The sequence below is a fragment of the Armigeres subalbatus genome, chromosome 2, assembly GCF_024139115.2.
Source record: "Armigeres subalbatus isolate Guangzhou_Male chromosome 2, GZ_Asu_2, whole genome shotgun sequence".
Lineage (NCBI taxonomy): Eukaryota > Metazoa > Arthropoda > Insecta > Diptera > Culicidae > Armigeres > Armigeres subalbatus.
In genome coordinates this window covers 229,995,167-230,011,370 of record NC_085140.1, presented here as the reverse complement: position 1 = coordinate 230,011,370, position 16,204 = coordinate 229,995,167, and the positions used below count along the sequence as shown (strand labels likewise).

At 39.0% G+C, this 16,204-nt stretch overlaps 2 protein-coding genes across 6 annotated transcripts in view; one reads left to right on the top strand and one right to left on the bottom strand.

The window, feature by feature from the left end:
• Window positions 1–16,204, top strand: part of LOC134211859 (gamma-aminobutyric acid type B receptor subunit 1) — a 501,987-nt gene that overhangs the window by 382,528 nt on the left and 103,255 nt on the right. The window lies entirely within an intron of this gene.
• On the bottom strand, window positions 12,026–13,686 carry LOC134215999 (uncharacterized). 2 transcript variants are annotated; one of them, XR_009980422.1, is made up of 5 exons: window positions 12,549–13,686; window positions 12,413–12,482; window positions 12,281–12,351; window positions 12,149–12,212; window positions 12,026–12,090 (listed from the first exon to the last, which is right to left on the bottom strand). XR_009980422.1 is itself a non-coding variant. In XM_062695047.1 (2 exons), exon 1 carries the CDS (start codon window positions 13,645–13,647, stop codon window positions 12,784–12,786), a length of 864 nt encoding a protein of 287 aa, XP_062551031.1. In that variant the 5' UTR covers window positions 13,648–13,686; the 3' UTR covers window positions 12,041–12,482; window positions 12,549–12,783. The 2 variants fall into 2 exon arrangements, 1 of the variants encoding a protein (XP_062551031.1); XM_062695047.1 differs by having other exon boundaries at window positions 12,041–12,482.

The following is a 16,204-nucleotide window of genomic DNA, read 5'->3' as shown; positions in this document are numbered from 1 at the left end:
GAAGGGCTGTCAGGAAAAATTATTTATTGCATAGATATCATAGAAAGGGGTCTCCCCAAATATTAAAATTGCATGTGCTGTAGAATTCAATAACAAAAATCGTTCATGTATACGCCCAGCAATTTAAAAATTTCGCGTATTTTGTAGGAAAAATATTTAAAAAATCTGAGGGCACCTTTCTAATTTTATCAAAGCAAGTTCTTGGAGAGGGATCAATTTCCCCCGAATATTTTAAAAGTAGATTTTTGATAGCACTCTAAAAAATCGATTGTGTATCAATAACAACAATAATTTAAGGACTGTCATACATCAGTAAAGTTAAATACTATATTTCTTAGAAAGTCTGTGTGGAAATCGTGTATGTTTATTAATTTTTGGCTGTGATACATCGGAAATTAGAAAAGGGGATCAAGTCTACCCAGTCTGCCCTAACCCTTCGTACGTGGTGATTGAATTTCAAACAGTTTCCGTCACTATCCCGAGTGAACTACTTTGGGTCAAGTTCAAGCAAAAATTCTGCCGGCTTTATAAATACTTCCAAGTTCAATAATAGCGTGTGAAGGCGTAATAACAATTCCATTACCGATTTGATAGAACGGTTTCTGCTGTTCAAATGAAAAATCAACGCTCAAATGGAACGGAAAATTGTTTGGACGGCGCTTGGCCCGAAGTCGGAACGGTTTCAGCCTTGGTCTTCGAATTTCCCGTTGGCTGTGTACGTTTGCATGAATTTGATGGAACCTCAGTCACCTGCACCCGTGTTGTTGGCCCTCCCCGGCTACCAAAGTTTTATAATTTATTCGGCGATCCGTCACGGTAAACTACAAAACCGACTTTCGTTTCCATTCACTCGGAAGGAACTTTTCATCGTTTAGTGGTGGCTAAATGGTGCACAATGTCACAAGGGCTCCCTTGAATGCAAGCAACCCTGGGGAGAGTGTAACTGGCGTGATAGAGCAAATTTAGGAGTGTTTGTGGATGGTAGAAAACTTTTTTTTCTCTCTTTTTCTATGACAATACGCTTCCACTGGAATGTAACCTGCTTTCAACTCGATGATATTTCTACTTCACACTTGACAGTGTTTCATAATGATTTGCCTTTGGTAAAAACCACATAGAATATTCGTGACCGAAAAAGAACCGCAAATTTTCGCTTCCCAATTCATTGCCCTGCGCTTTTGTCCACTGAACTAAATGGAAGTCACTGTAGCTTACGTAAAGTAGAAGAATATAAATAAACGAATAAAAGTTCCAACAGCATTGGGTATGCAGTGTGGAATTCGGTTTATTTAATTTACTCTTGTTTTTGTAATCCTTTCCGACGGGTTTCATACTTAAATGTTTTCCATTATGCAGGTCGAATAATTTAGAGAGGGACTTTCTTGATTGAATTTGAGTTTGGCAGATTATAAGCGCACCACTTTATAATTCTTTCTATCATGCTTCCAAAATATAACTATCCGTGAGACGAAGCAAATAGCAAAGTAACTTTGCACAACAGATGTTCAATGAATTGACTGTACTTATCATATGAATATTTGCTTATTTCATGTATTTATTTCTCTTCTCCACATTATCGTTTCTATTGTACAAGCTGGCCTTGTTATATAGATAAATATTTTGACCGCGGTAGTTCCATAATAGGAACGCATGTACCAGTTCTCGCACTTAGTTTCATAAGAACGTAACTGTATTGATCGATTTCTCTGGAGCGATTTTATATTTTGGTAATAACTCAATTGTTTCAAAAGCTACAACCGTGATTATTGATTTTGGTGCAAGATACAATCATCCTTTATCACACCAAACCATTAAATCATCGACAAACTAGCGCAATTCGGTACAATAATAAAAAGAAAACATCGACGAAGAGAAATCGATCTATACAGTTACGCCCCTATGAAACTAAACGCGAGAGTTGTTATACTATTCTTAATTTTTATTCCTATTATGGCAAATCCCATTGCTTTTTATGGGATTGGCCATAATGGGACCACTAGTGCAACAACTGCTTGAAAGGACGACATAGATTTAGCAAAATAATGTTTTACAATTATGTTTTGTTTGATTTGGAAGAGATCAAAGGTGTTATCGTGTCATACGAATATGGTTGACTGATCAGAAAATGTTTTGTGGTGATATGATGTGCCACTTGGTGTATAATGCACTAGTGCGATAACTGGTGCTATAGCCACGACTGGTACATCTACCATCTACTGGTACATCCAAGAGAGAGAATGACACTTTTTATGCCCATGAAGGGTTGGTTATTCACTATAAATCGTTTGTAAAGGCCGTGCAAATTTTGATTTTTTTTCAATTGAATTCAATATGAATGCTAAAATAGTGTGATTGTTATCCGTTCATCATATGTGCGGTGGTAGGTAAGTCCATTCAGAAAACTACTGGACAAAAGAAAAAAAAAACTCTTTCAGTCTGCCTGCTTAAGTCGCTGCTAAAAAAACGAATCAAAGTGATTTAAATATACTTGATACTCTTTTTTTTAAAGAAATTACAACTTCTTTCTACGAAACGATGTTTTATTTATTTGCGTGATGAGCCAACGTCACATCCAGGGCTGACATTACCTCCCGTTACCTTACTAAAGGCAAATAGAATCAAACGAATAATGATTTTTTCATGCAAACTAACTGTACCATTGTAAAAAGCACAACACTATCGGCAATAGCACGTTTATTGTACACAACATGGGCCAGCATACGATACTCAGTACTTTGTGGATTCCGAAAGGTCAAATTCAAATGATCAAATCTAAACCAAATAAATAAATATTAGTAATAAATCAAATTTTAATTCATTTTACAAATTTCAAATGTGTCCAATTAATTCCATAACTTGATTGTATCTTTACGATACGTTTTTTTTTCACATTAAAGATTTGATCGTCTTCAGTATCTCGGTATTGACAAGACAAATCGGGTTACAATATTGAATAGCACTAACTCGCCTTATAAGCAATTGATGATATTCCACTAAACAAAATGCTAGATAAATGAAGTTGCGTGCATTTGCTCACTGAAAGTCGATTTATCGCCTACACCTTCCAAAAATTCTCAAAGAGTTTCCAGATTTTGATTAGAAGGCCTTACTCATTAGTCCATTGGAATCTTGATGAGAAAGGACTATGCGTTTACTAATGGGATTAACTTCCAAATATGTACATCAGAACTTTTTCCCTATCGTTCATCAAGTATACTTTAATTACATTTTGTCTAGATTTTTTTATAAGCATTGTTTATCAAATTATTTTCCTATGTTGCGCTGGTTGATTTGTTAAATCAACACCGTCGTGTGTCTTCTTCTTATTTTTACCTGGATTCGTCTATTATAAACTCTTACATATGACGTATAAATACACTTTGTACTGTATGGCTGTATATAAATCAATGCACGAGAAAGCGTTCAAAGTCGATTTAGTTAGTCAAGGTCTCTACGAATAAGAGCATCTAAATCGGCGATTAATGAACAACACCGTAAAACACCTATACATATGAATTTCTGGCTTAACTTTTCAAAAGACTCGAAGGCACCACGTGAAAATGTTCTATGGTACGTCGCTGTTTCTTCATCCCTAAGGCATAACCTACCAACAATTTACCAATCCTTTGCCATGCAGTACATGCAGAGTGCGCAATGGCACCCTCAAAGATTGCACCGCAAATAGCGGACAAGATAGTTATCTCAAAATTGCTTCGGCCGTTTTGCAACATTATACGAGATTCGTCTGTCTGGATAGTGCAACAATTGCCGCATAGAACCAGAATTATAAATGACCGTGTGACATCAACAGCAGCTGGTATGTTCCGCTTTCCAGTCATAACGCTAATTAGTATTTTATAAACCTAAATGAGGCATATCTGTACAGCAAACCTGGTGGCAGCTGCAAACAACTTAATAACATATTAAAATTTATGAGGCTTGTTTGCATCATAATGCAATTTGCAACGCAGCATATCTATAAACTAATGCACCCATACGAAACTGCCAAGTTTCTGTGATGCGTTGAAACTATGAACTACCCTTTCAGGAGCACTTACACTGGTCGACGCTGCCAATGTTTTAAACGATGGAGTCCTTTACGGAGCATTGTGTACTATTATACTACCCCTTTACTCCATGATGCGGACGACGGTGGCGGTGCGACGTTTAGCGGTCTTCTGTTGTAGCGCAAACGAGATTGCTTCTGACTGGAACGCGGGCTAAAAGGCACCTACTTTGTGGGAACTTGTTGAATATCGAAGCCGGTCTACTCCTGACAAACAGTTGATGCACACCTCCTCCGTGCCAAATTGAATTACTTTGAGTAGGAAATATGCTCGCTGTGTGGAAATATCTAGACGGTGGCAGCTAGAATTAACTTTTGATCAAGCAAGTTACTTTGTGTTTCTGGGTTGAAAATGGATAAAATAAATCTTTATTCCCGAGCCAGTATTGTAGGTTGTAACTCTTTGATACAGTCTATACAAATCAATTCCTTCTTTTTTGTGAAATAACTTCAAAGAGCCTGTATTATGACGGATCAGGTAGCCAAACACAGATGCTCGTAGGCTCGTTTCATATTTCAATTCTTCTTTCTGCACGTTTTTCATGATTTAGCAACCACTATGGAACTGAAAATTGGTTCCCAGTTAGTATTGCGATCTAAGTTGTAAAACTGCCGATCCAGAGAAACCGATTTTCTAGCATCTTTTCGGGTCCGGTCTAGCATATTGAATAGCTCTCGACTGTCTGGTCGCTTGCCCCATAAGAAATATTTTCATGCAATATAAGGAAACTCTTTCAATTTACAATTGTTGAAATACTAATAGAATACTAAGTTGGAATGCAAATTATTTTTCTGTTGGAATGCGAAGAAGAAAAGAATTGACAATGAACTACCATACTCGATTTCTTCTTTATTAATGTGAATTTTTATTTTTCACTTATCAATAGTACCAAGGTCAAGGGCACTTAGCTGGAAGCGGATGCAGGATTCGTCCACCCTGATGGACCTTCTATTGAAAAAAAATACTTGAATTGACCTTAATACTTTAAAATTTGAATAAAAAAAAACGGTCAATAGATAGAACTGGTCGACGAATAAAAACTATGACGTTACAAAAAAGACAACATTAATCAAGTAATCAAATTCCAGTGCACATATTATGATGAAATCCAGCTCTCTGGAGATGCTTGGGTTAGCTTGAGGCACGAAACTTTCCCCATGATTCACAAACTAACCTGATATTCCTTTTGGTCATGGAGTTTCCGAGCGGAAGTGAATTCCGAGAATGTTTGGTATATATATATCCAAAAAAGATAGACAGTTAACTAACTGTGCATAACTCCGGAAAACCAATAGAAAGATATCCGAATGCTGGTAATCAGCTTTGGAATATTGATATTTTTTTTATCTCACATTGTTGCAGCAAAGACCAAATAATTTAGACGAAGTAATTTTGACGGTGATAATAGAGAAGTGCGAGACCCTCCTCCACCAGCTTATATTGCTGAAATTCGTAGGTAATGTTTAAAGAGATTAAGAACTCGGGTTGAGATCCTCGGGCTGCCTGATCACTGGAGTGTTGGGACAACAATCTTTGGGGAACCAAAGAAGGCCCGAAAACCTCGTGATTTGGGAACTTACTTTCAAGATTCGAAAAGTTTTCTCCTTGCTAAGGCGGAAATCAAACCCGTGTGGGTTTGAGTACGCAAATGTGCCTAAACGACTTATGCCGCTATCTGCATGTCCGTGAAGCATAAAAACAAGTCTATGTTGTATATTTTACGCCACATTTTCGTTATCTTTTTCAAAATTCAATATCATTATCGAACTGACATGCCCTGACGTAACAAAATACGTAAGATGGCAAGATTGTATGTAAGAAATTTATAAATTAGGTATATAGATTTTCTACTGACTTCAAAGCTTCTCATTCTGATAAACATGACTACATTTGTGCAAAATGGAAATTTATTAAAAAAGTTGAAAATTTTGCGCACACGCGTTGATGGAGCTGTTATTAGAATTGCAATCAACAAAAATTTCTGTGGAACAATTTAAAAAAAAAAACTTCTGACAAACTCTTGCCTAAATGATACCAATTTGTTGACGTCCCTAAATATTGACGTAAAAGTAAAAAAAAAAACAGATGTATTCAAAAAGCATGTGAAGATTACTGTTTTATATCAACGCCTAAAGTTAAGCGGTTAAGCGGAAAAGTATTGATTGCGTCACGCAATCATTAGTCATGTTCAACACCCTTTCCCCATTTATCACGCTTCATGCCTGGGATCAGTAAATTATGCATGAAATGCCATGCTGCGCGAACACTCTCTTTCCCTGAAAGTGTGACATAATTACAGTATGTCCCTTAAAAAATATAAAAATATCAAAATCATAGCTATGTTTGTCACATAGTTACAGTTTTTCATGAATACATCTACTAGATACAAAGGCTTTTTTTTCTTGATACGTTTACTTAAGCACATGCATATAAATAGTAGAAGAACCCTCTAATGTACACAAACTTTGGCACTTTTGCAAATTAAGCACATTTGCAGTTTTTTGGCCATAGCGTATGTTCAAATTAATGTTTTGAAGGTTTTGTAGTGCATTAAGGCAGCGAGCGGAAGATTTATGTGCCAGGAATCTATGCATTATGTAGGTGTTTGCAATGGCTCTCACCCAATATGACCACATCAATTGTGCAAAGCAGCAGGGCTATGTGTAGATGATAGAACTGCAGTTTGTACCGACTTGTTTATGTGTCATCACATTTCACAACGGAATGGACCGAGCACCCCGAAGGATATGTGCTAATCGACTCCTAGACGGCCACCCACCGAACAATGAAGTCCTCGACCGCCGCACAATCCTACAAGCACATGTTTGTGAGTGCATTTGTAAGCTCAAACAAAACACAGTCGTTGAGAGGGGAGCTGCGTAAAATGAGCCTGCAGGGTAAGACAAGTTATTGTGGATTTGTTTCTTAGTTGCGAATTCAAAGGAAATGTGAGCAACACTCTACTGACCAATCTGCGATGTATACCGTAACAAGCTTTTGCTGATTTTTCTAGGTCGCAAATGAACTTATATATTTTTTTCTGTATGTAAAACTAAGCTATTGACATATGGGGTACTACAATATCCCACAACAATTTAATTTTGATTTTGTTGACAAAGATTCAAACGACAATTTGTCGAATCGGATAGCCCGTCCACGTAAACTCATCACCGACAAGTAAGAGAAAGCATTAATGTCACCAATCTAGCACGATATCAATTAAACACAATTCCCTTCAGAGTAGGATGGATGTTATTGCAGCTCCTCCAGCCAAGTCCTCCGATTGCAAGCCGGAAAAAGAACTATATTTCCTCCACTCGTGCTATACTACTATTTGGGGGAACCATTGGCGCTGTGTAACTTGTTCTTCTCTTCCATTGCATTGTTTGATATTGAGCTGTGTCGTAACTTTCAAACGTTGGCATCGAATCAAGGATTAATCATTCCGATATGCGTGCTGAAACTGAAACAAGGATAAGTTTGTTCTGCTACCAATCATCGTCTAACGTATTATCGCAGGTCCTGCAATGAACAACAGCTCTCATGCCGTGTGGTCGAGCACATCACGAGGGATATCATGGCAGGTGTCGTCCAATGTCCCTAGCTATGTAAGAAAAGACTGCTTTAATGTCTCAGCTGTTAGGATTTTCATGGATATTTTTACCTCATGCAACAGTTAAACAACTTAGTCAGCTAACTAAAAACTAATTGTAGAAAATTAATAGTATTCACATAAAAAGTGGTGATACTTTGTTGCTGGAAAACTCAACGCCTTTCAGCTGGCAGCTTTTTGGGAATAACGCTCCACGCGTCGGCGAATCAGCAGTGTGGATAGTGTGTGGAGGCGCATAGTACGTTGTAGCACATAACATATATGTAGGGGAGAACGGTCCAAAATGCACCCCTTAAGCTTTTTCGTTGCTTTAACCCATATAAACAAAAATATCCAACCATTTCAACGTGTAGATGCAAAATTGGGGCCCTCCTTAGCCGTGCGGTAAGACGCGCGGCTACAAAGCAATACCATGCTGAGCGTGGCTTGGTTCGATTCCCGGTGCCGATTTAGGCAAATTTTCGGATTGGAAATTGTCTCGACTTCCCTGGGCATAAAAGTATCATCGTGCTGCCTCATGATATACGAATGCAAAAATGGTAACCTGGCTTAGAAACCTCGCAGTTAATAACTAAGGAAGTGCTTAATGAACACTAAGCTGCGAGGCGGCTCTGTCCCAGTGTGGGGATGTAATGCCAAGAAGAAGAAGAAGATGCAAAATTTACAAACCCAGCTACATTTCACAATGATCTCCTATTCAAAACAATACGGTTTTCATGACTTTCTAACGCATTTTAAAAAAGTTTTAAAAATAGGCCTGGGGTAAAACGCCCGAATGGTGGTCTAAAATGGCACAATTTCATGTAAAATGATGGTGAACGCATGGTTGTTTGTTATTTCTTAATGGATTGAGCTATAATTTTACGGATGTGGTGGAATAATAGCAAATCGGTAAATTTGAGTGAATATGATGGGGTTTCGCTAAATTTTCCAATGGAGCTCAATGATGGATAACTAATTATGAATTGTAATGGTAATATTCGTTCATAAATGTACTACAACAGATTATATGAGTGATTTTATGAGTGAGGTCATTTTGCCCCAGGGGTGCATTTTGGACCGTTCTCCCCTATGCATCATTGTTATGAAATGCGGTTCATCTTTGATTTTGGAACACTAGCGAATCTATTGGTGGAAGTCAAGCTTTACTTTACAACGAGCATGAGACAGAGCAGCAGTGCATGCTTTACTGTCCTTTTCTTCCACTTTGGGTATAGGGACCCTCCCGTTCGTCTATTGTTAGTACTGTTGATATACAGTGAGTTGATTTTGAAAACGGTAATTTGTTCTATGTTGTCTATCTGTTTAGTAGTTGTAAGTTAAATCCACTAGGGCGTTTTGTCTTGCCAAAATTTTGGATGAAATTTTTTCCACTTTTTCATTATGACGAGGAAATCTTAATGTATAACTAGTTGAACGTACCAGTACAAACATAAGTTTTAGAACGCTAGAGGCGCTGTTATCCTACATAGCAGCATCGATCATAGTAACCCGGATTTTGCATTTAAAGGGTTTAGTTGGTATCTTGAATATGAAAATTATTGTTTTGGTTTGATTGTTCTCATGTATGAGCATTGGGCTACTGTGATAAAAACATTGACATCTGACGACACATAAAGTACTATCTTGAGCAAAACATGTTAAACATGGTTCAACTATTAGCAATAAAATACTTATGCATCTACTAACGTACCCGATCTAGCTCGGGGTTGTATTATTTTGCATTTTAACTAACAATTTTTGAGTTTATTGCAGCGCCGCACTCTAGATCAATTTTATGCGATCGCATTAGGTTTTCTCCCAACTCGCGCTAATATTATATTTTAACAGTTTCCCGGCTTTCCCCGTCAAATATACGAATATTTTGTATATATAAACACAGCTGACCTGTCAAATCTATTAGTGAGGAAATCTTTCTAATCAGTCCATCCATTCGTAACTTATATTGCCTCTAAGGAAATGTAAACTCACAGAAGAAAAGATTTTCAATTTGATATTTTGTTATACATATCTGCTTAATTAGGCCGTTACAAATATTTAATTAACTTTTTGTCCTACTGGTCTCCGAAAGTTCAAGGGGGGCGATAATAAGAAATAAATATTAAAATGAAAAAAAAAAATCAAAACACTCCTCGGATTTGTTAAAAAATGTTTTGAAAATCCTCAAAATTATCCGAATTTTATTTTGTTGCCCCCCCAAAATATTATTTTTTGTCAAAAAAAATCCGAGGGGGGGAGACAAAATAGTTCTTAAATATTTGTATCGGCCTTATAGCAGTTAGCAAATGGAATCAATTGTAACAACATAGGGTAAAGTGCCCAATAGTGGACCCCCAACCAATAGTGGACCCTCCAGCCATTTTTGCATTATTACTGCACAATTTAAGCATTTTTCTATGAAATTCCATCGGGAGAACCTACCTTACAGTCCTATGATTTGATTAAATGCATTGGAAATGCTATGGAAAGTAAAATTAAATGATTTTTTTACAATTCTATGAAAAATAAACACGAGAGTGTCCATTATATAAATATTTTGGGGGGTCCATAATAGGGAAGAAGAACGTCCCGAAACGGAACATAAAAATCAAATGAAGTGTCAACTATAGGAATTTATTATGGACCCTCAGGGGATCTACTATAGGGCGAACTCAGTCAGACTTTAAAATGTTAATTTCAACGAATAACGTCGTGTATTTGAGTGTTTTATGAATGTATCGTGAAGAGGAGATGCAGAACTTGGTATTAGATGTCAAGCAGAATTAATATGTTGAACATTTCTACTCCTTATGACAAAAAGAGCAAAATGTCGCTACTAGGGGGTCCACTATTGGGCATTTTACCCTATTATTCAGCAGGTCCGGTTGCGCCTTATTACTGGTTCTAAGCCTCGATGCAGAGTACTCAACTGTTATTCACCGACGATAGCCGTACTGGGCATGGTAAAATCCCATTGGTGGAGTTTGACGGATCCAGAATTTTTTACAAAATATGTTTTTGTTACCATTTCCCATTTTTTCCGACCACCAGTCATTGAAATGGTGTGTATCTCAATTGACAGAAAAACAAACTTTCAAGTTAAGAGAGGCACTAATCAATTGAGATGGCATGAAAAACGAAAGGGGTAAACATGACTGACTAGATTTACTATTCGGTGTTCAAGTGAATGATGTTGTTGTTTGTTTGTTTATTTTAGACACTTTAACACTAGGATAGTGCATTCGTGTCAGGAATAAGGGGTTTGGTTTGAGTTTGCTGTATAGCGGTCGTATTACTGTATCTTCTTTTTCATCTGCTATTCCTTCTGAATCATCTGAATATTCTTCTCATCATCTTCAACCGGCGAGAAAGTCCGGAATGACACAGCGGTCGAAGTATTGGTCGTCGACTATCCATGGCGATCGGACGAGGATGATGGCGCTTTTGCGAGTTGGATTGGCTGTGGGGTAAAATGTACCGCGCAGCTTCTGCATACGGATAATATTAATGGATACTTGCCTACGGGGGGCTTTGCCCCACAGTACCAGCCGCTGTCGAAACCAATGATGTTCAATATGTTATATGAAAGGCTTTTTGTAACACCGCACTTCGGAACAACGTCAGGGTATTCAGTTCATGATAGATGAAGCACTCAAAATTATAAATTTTTAAATTATTTATAACAGCAAACATGTTCCACATAGATTACTGCAACTCATATGGGACCAGATTTGGTCACAAGCTATTTACGGCGTGTGTATGGGGGACCTTTATGACAAAAAATGAGCATAACTAAAACTTTCACTGTGTGAAAATATAGCTCTACAGCTTTCATTTCGAGACTATTTGAAAAAAATCTACCAAGGGTTTCCGAACAATTTTTTTTTCTTTCTGAAACGGAACTTTTTAATTTGAAAACCATCGATTATTCACCGCGTCCTCTATTAAATGAGATTCTTGGATTTTCTTTTACTTCCAATCATCATATAAAAACTAAGAGGGAATCGATTATTACCAAGTTATAGTCTAAATAACTTGTTTTTTGTTGATAAATTTATTTTCTCCTCTGAGAACAGCTTAGAAAGGCTTGAATGGAGATTATGCAATGCATCATAATCTTATGCACATAACTATACACCCAATTCTTTCCCAACACATGCCAAAATCGAAACTTGTTATGTGAATGAATAAGTTTAACTGTTGTCACAAAATTATTCAAAAAGATATTGTACAATGGCCTTGCTTAGCCATGCGGTAATATACACTCAACCCTCTTTTACGGCAGTTTTTTTACGTCACTTCGTTTTACGGCCTCCTTTTTACGGCACGTGACGTAAAAAGAATTTGAAACATTATTGACATCCAAAAGTAAGCCTGTTGGGCGGTAGGGTTTGGATGATTTTGTTAATTTATTGTAGAATTACAAAATTCCTGTAGATACAAATGAGCTTTAGTATCAATTTTACTGTTATCTGTAATCTAGACTTACTGTAGTGTACGCTACCACTCAACTAGGTTTTCTGTTTGAATACTCTTTTTGGATCAACTGACGTCTGTAATTTAGATAAACCCAATTTGTTTAAATTTACTTGCTCAATGGATTTCATTCAAATTTGCTCACCTATATTTAAATACATAAAACCCGTCGGCTCGTGGAGATAGGGATTAATCAAATTCAATTCTTTAACTAGACTATAAATATATAATATTTTAGTTATGAGTGAGACAAAAAAAAAACTATGGGTAAGCTAACCTCACCACTTATAAATAACCAGATAGTGTTTATAATTCAGTTTGGGCTAGAGGGAAATCATCAGCAATATCTGTAATCACGGTTATGGGAATAGTTAGCATAATACAGCTTAGCATATAAATTTCACAATTTTCACCTGACTAGCTTCTACTTAGCACTGGTAAATACAAAATAAATATTGTAGGGATTATTTCACGAATTCATCTGCTTTCCTATTAACAATTGGCAATGTCCTCTATAATAATGAGCTATCGGTATCTACTGTTCGACGCTCCTCATCACGCCTCTAGCTGTCAACCTCTATGCTCTACGTTTTCGTTCGTCTCATGGACAGTCCTCTCGATAGGTATGGGTGCGACTACAGTCGCGGTTCAGTTTCGATTGCAAAGGGGCATGTGGAGTTCAGTGGGCTCTGACGTAGCGCAATCAACACTCCCCCTCGCAATGCAACCTTGGAAAGCTGCATTCTCATTAACGTCTACGTCGAGCACAGCGAGCTTCACAGTAGGCCGCTCGTAGATTCCGCTGGCTGTTTGCACTGTGGCACTCCTTACCTGTCCATCCGACCCCTGCATAATCCCAATTACACGACCTTTGGGCCAGGTGTTTCGCGGAGAATTTGGGTCAACGACGATCACAATGTCATTGACAGCTATGGGCTTCGTTTTCATAAACCATTTGGTCCTACGAGTGATGGATGGAAGATAATCTCGGAGCCACTGTTTCCAGAATTGATTAGCTAAAGTTTGTGATAGCTTCCAGCAGTTCTTTAGCACCTTCGAGTTATCGTCAAACGGAACCCAGGATCTCATCCCATTACTTGATCCCAGTAGAAAATGGTTGGGAGTTAATACAGGTGACTGATCGTCGTCAACAGGAATACAGGTTAGTGGGCGAGAGTTTACAATGTTCTCGATTTCCGCAAGCAGATTTTCGAGAACTTCATGAGATAACGTTCGGTTCGATTTTAGCTTTGAAAGGTTTTGCTTTACCGTTCGTACGAGACGCTCCCACGCCCCTCCCATGTGAGGGGAAGCAGGGGGAATGAAGTTCCAAGAAGTATGGGAAGAAGTGAACTCTGCTTCCATCCGCTCATGATCCAGGTTTGAAATAGCAACATTTAGCTCTTTGCTTGCTCCCTGAAAGTTCGTACCTCTGTCGCTGTATATGACAGCTGGTACACCCCTTCTAGCCATGACGTTTCTTAGTGCCATTATACATGAATCAGTAGTCATAGTGTGAACGATTTGCAAGTGGATGGCGCGAGTGGTTAAGCAGGTCGAGACGGCGTCCAAGGGTGATCGCGATTGGTCCAAAGTAGTCCACCCCCATATAAGTAAACGGACGAGCATATGCAGCCAAGCGAGGTAAAGGAAGGTCGCCCATAGCTGGTGGTTGCGGACGTGCCCGATCGTTCTTGCATTGTTGACATAATTGGCGAGCTTTATTGTAGGTTGTCTTTAGACGAGAAATACTGTATCGTTGTCGCAACTCATTAACAACTGTGCTGTGGTTTTGATGATGGTACTTGGTATGATAATGAGATATAATAAGATGAGTGATGGAATGATTCCGTGGGAGTATGATTGGATTCACTGCATCCGGATGTACAAACGGGCAAGCTTTTGTTCTGCCATGAACACGAAGTACACCGTTTTCATCGAGGAATGGACCTAGATGATAGATAGGACTGCTTCTGGGTATCGTTACTGCGGAGTTTTTGTTCTCTTGCACGTTTGACAGCATTGCCACTTCGTCGGAGTAGGAACTTCTTTGCGCGATCCGGTACAAATAATTTTCAGCCGTATTAAATTCACACTTCGTCAACGATCCAACCATCCTTTTCCGGGGTTTCGTCCTTATATTATTAATGAACCGGAACACGTATGCAGTACGACGAAGAAGTGGAATCCATTTAGACACTTTTTGGTAATTGATGATTGACTCCAGAGATTTGATGTGGACGAGTAAATGTGGACGTAATTCTTCCGTGGTAGGGCTGTCGAGATGTAGCTTTACTGGCCATTCTTCTTCAGGGTTTAGTAAAAAAGCCGGCCCGTTGAACCATCGACTTGTTCTTTTCATATCTGGCACCCGTTTCCACTTTGTACCCTCATCTGCGACATTGTTCTTCGTTTGAATCCATCGCCATTCACTGACGTCTGAAGCTTCAAGGATTTCACTCACTCGGAAGGCGACGAATTGGCTATATCTTCTATGGTCAGATTCCAGCCAGCTAATGACATCGCTTGAATCGGTCCAGAAAAATCGCCGGGTAATCTTTATTGACAGGGACTGCGCTATGCTATTTGCAAATCTGACTCCGATGATGCTGGCTTGTAGCTCCGAACGTGGGATAGACAGGAATTTGATTGGTGCCACACGAGTCTTCGATCCTACCAGCGCTGTTTCGATTGCAAGACCCTCCTTAAACCGCAGATAAACTACAGCAGCAAACCCTTTTTCGCTTGCATCTACGAAAACATGCATTTGCACTTCGTTTGAGTTTTCAACCGACGTAACCTTCCGATAGCACCGCGGGACTTCTACCACCGCTACATCAGGCAGTACTTTGAGCCATTGCATCCACATCCGGAATTGTTTCTCTTCAATGGGGTCGTCCCATCCGACGGATGTTCTCCAAATCTCTTGTAATACCACCTTGAGAAACATCAAGAAATGGCCAATCAATCCTAACGGGTCAAAAATCATCATCAGAACTCTGAGAACTTCCCGCTTCGTTGGTTTTCGCTGTCCCGAGAGTAGCTCAGGATCATAACGTGGAGAAACTTTGAAAGTGAAACAGTCAGTGGACGTATTCCACCACATTCCCAAAACTTTTTCTGTTTGCACTCCTTCTGTCATGTTGAGGTCCTTCTCTGGCGTGGAACGTTCCTGTAGTGCTTCTAGTACGGCAGGGCAATTCGATATCCAATTTCTCATCTCGAATCCGGCTTCAGCATGAATCTTTTTTACATCCCGTGCAAGATCTATGGCTTGTTGTTCAGATTCTACGCTTGAAAGCATGTCATCGACATAGTGATGATCGATAATTGCTCGAACCGCAGAAGGATATTCTTTCTCAAAACGCCGTGCATTGGTATTTTTGACATACTGCGCAATACTAGGAGCGCACGACACTCCAAATGGCAACACGTTCATCTGAAACACGTTAGGCTCCGCGATACTGTCATCGTCTTTCCAAAAGAAGCACAGTCGGACATCTTGTCTTAATAGGACTTGTAAATACATTTCCCGGATATCTCCGCAAATGGCAATTCGGAACTCCCGAAATTGAACGAGAACTGCAAGTAATGATGCCAAGAGGTCAGGGCCCTTAAGTAATAGAGAGTTTAGAGAAACACCATACGCAACGGCGGCTGCGTCCCAAACTAGACGTATCTTTCCCGGTTTGTTGAGGTTGACAACAGGAAATACAGGTAAATACCATTCCGAACATCGACGTTTTGGCTCTTCTGGGGATTTCTGAACGTATCCCTTTTCCACATATTCGCTCATCTTCGACATCACAGTTTCCGCAAACGCCTTGTTCTTCTTCATACGACGATCTAAACACTGTCATTCCTTTGCTGTTGGGAAGACGAACGCCATCATACTTCCAGAGCAGTGTGGATTCGTATCGTCCATTTTTGGGGATGGTTAGCTGCTCGAGCATTTCCATCGCGCGTTGGTCCTCAGTTGACCGTAAAACCAAACCTGGTTTGGCTACCCCGAGACTGTCTAAAGCGAAGTAGTTTTTCATTGCTGTGTGCAGATTCTCATCTGTTTCTT

Excerpts from the sequence above, each read along its gene's own strand:
- LOC134215999 (XM_062695047.1), bottom strand. The coding sequence starts at position 13,647 with ATGACTACTGATTCATGTATAATGGCACTAAGAAACGTCATGGCTAGA.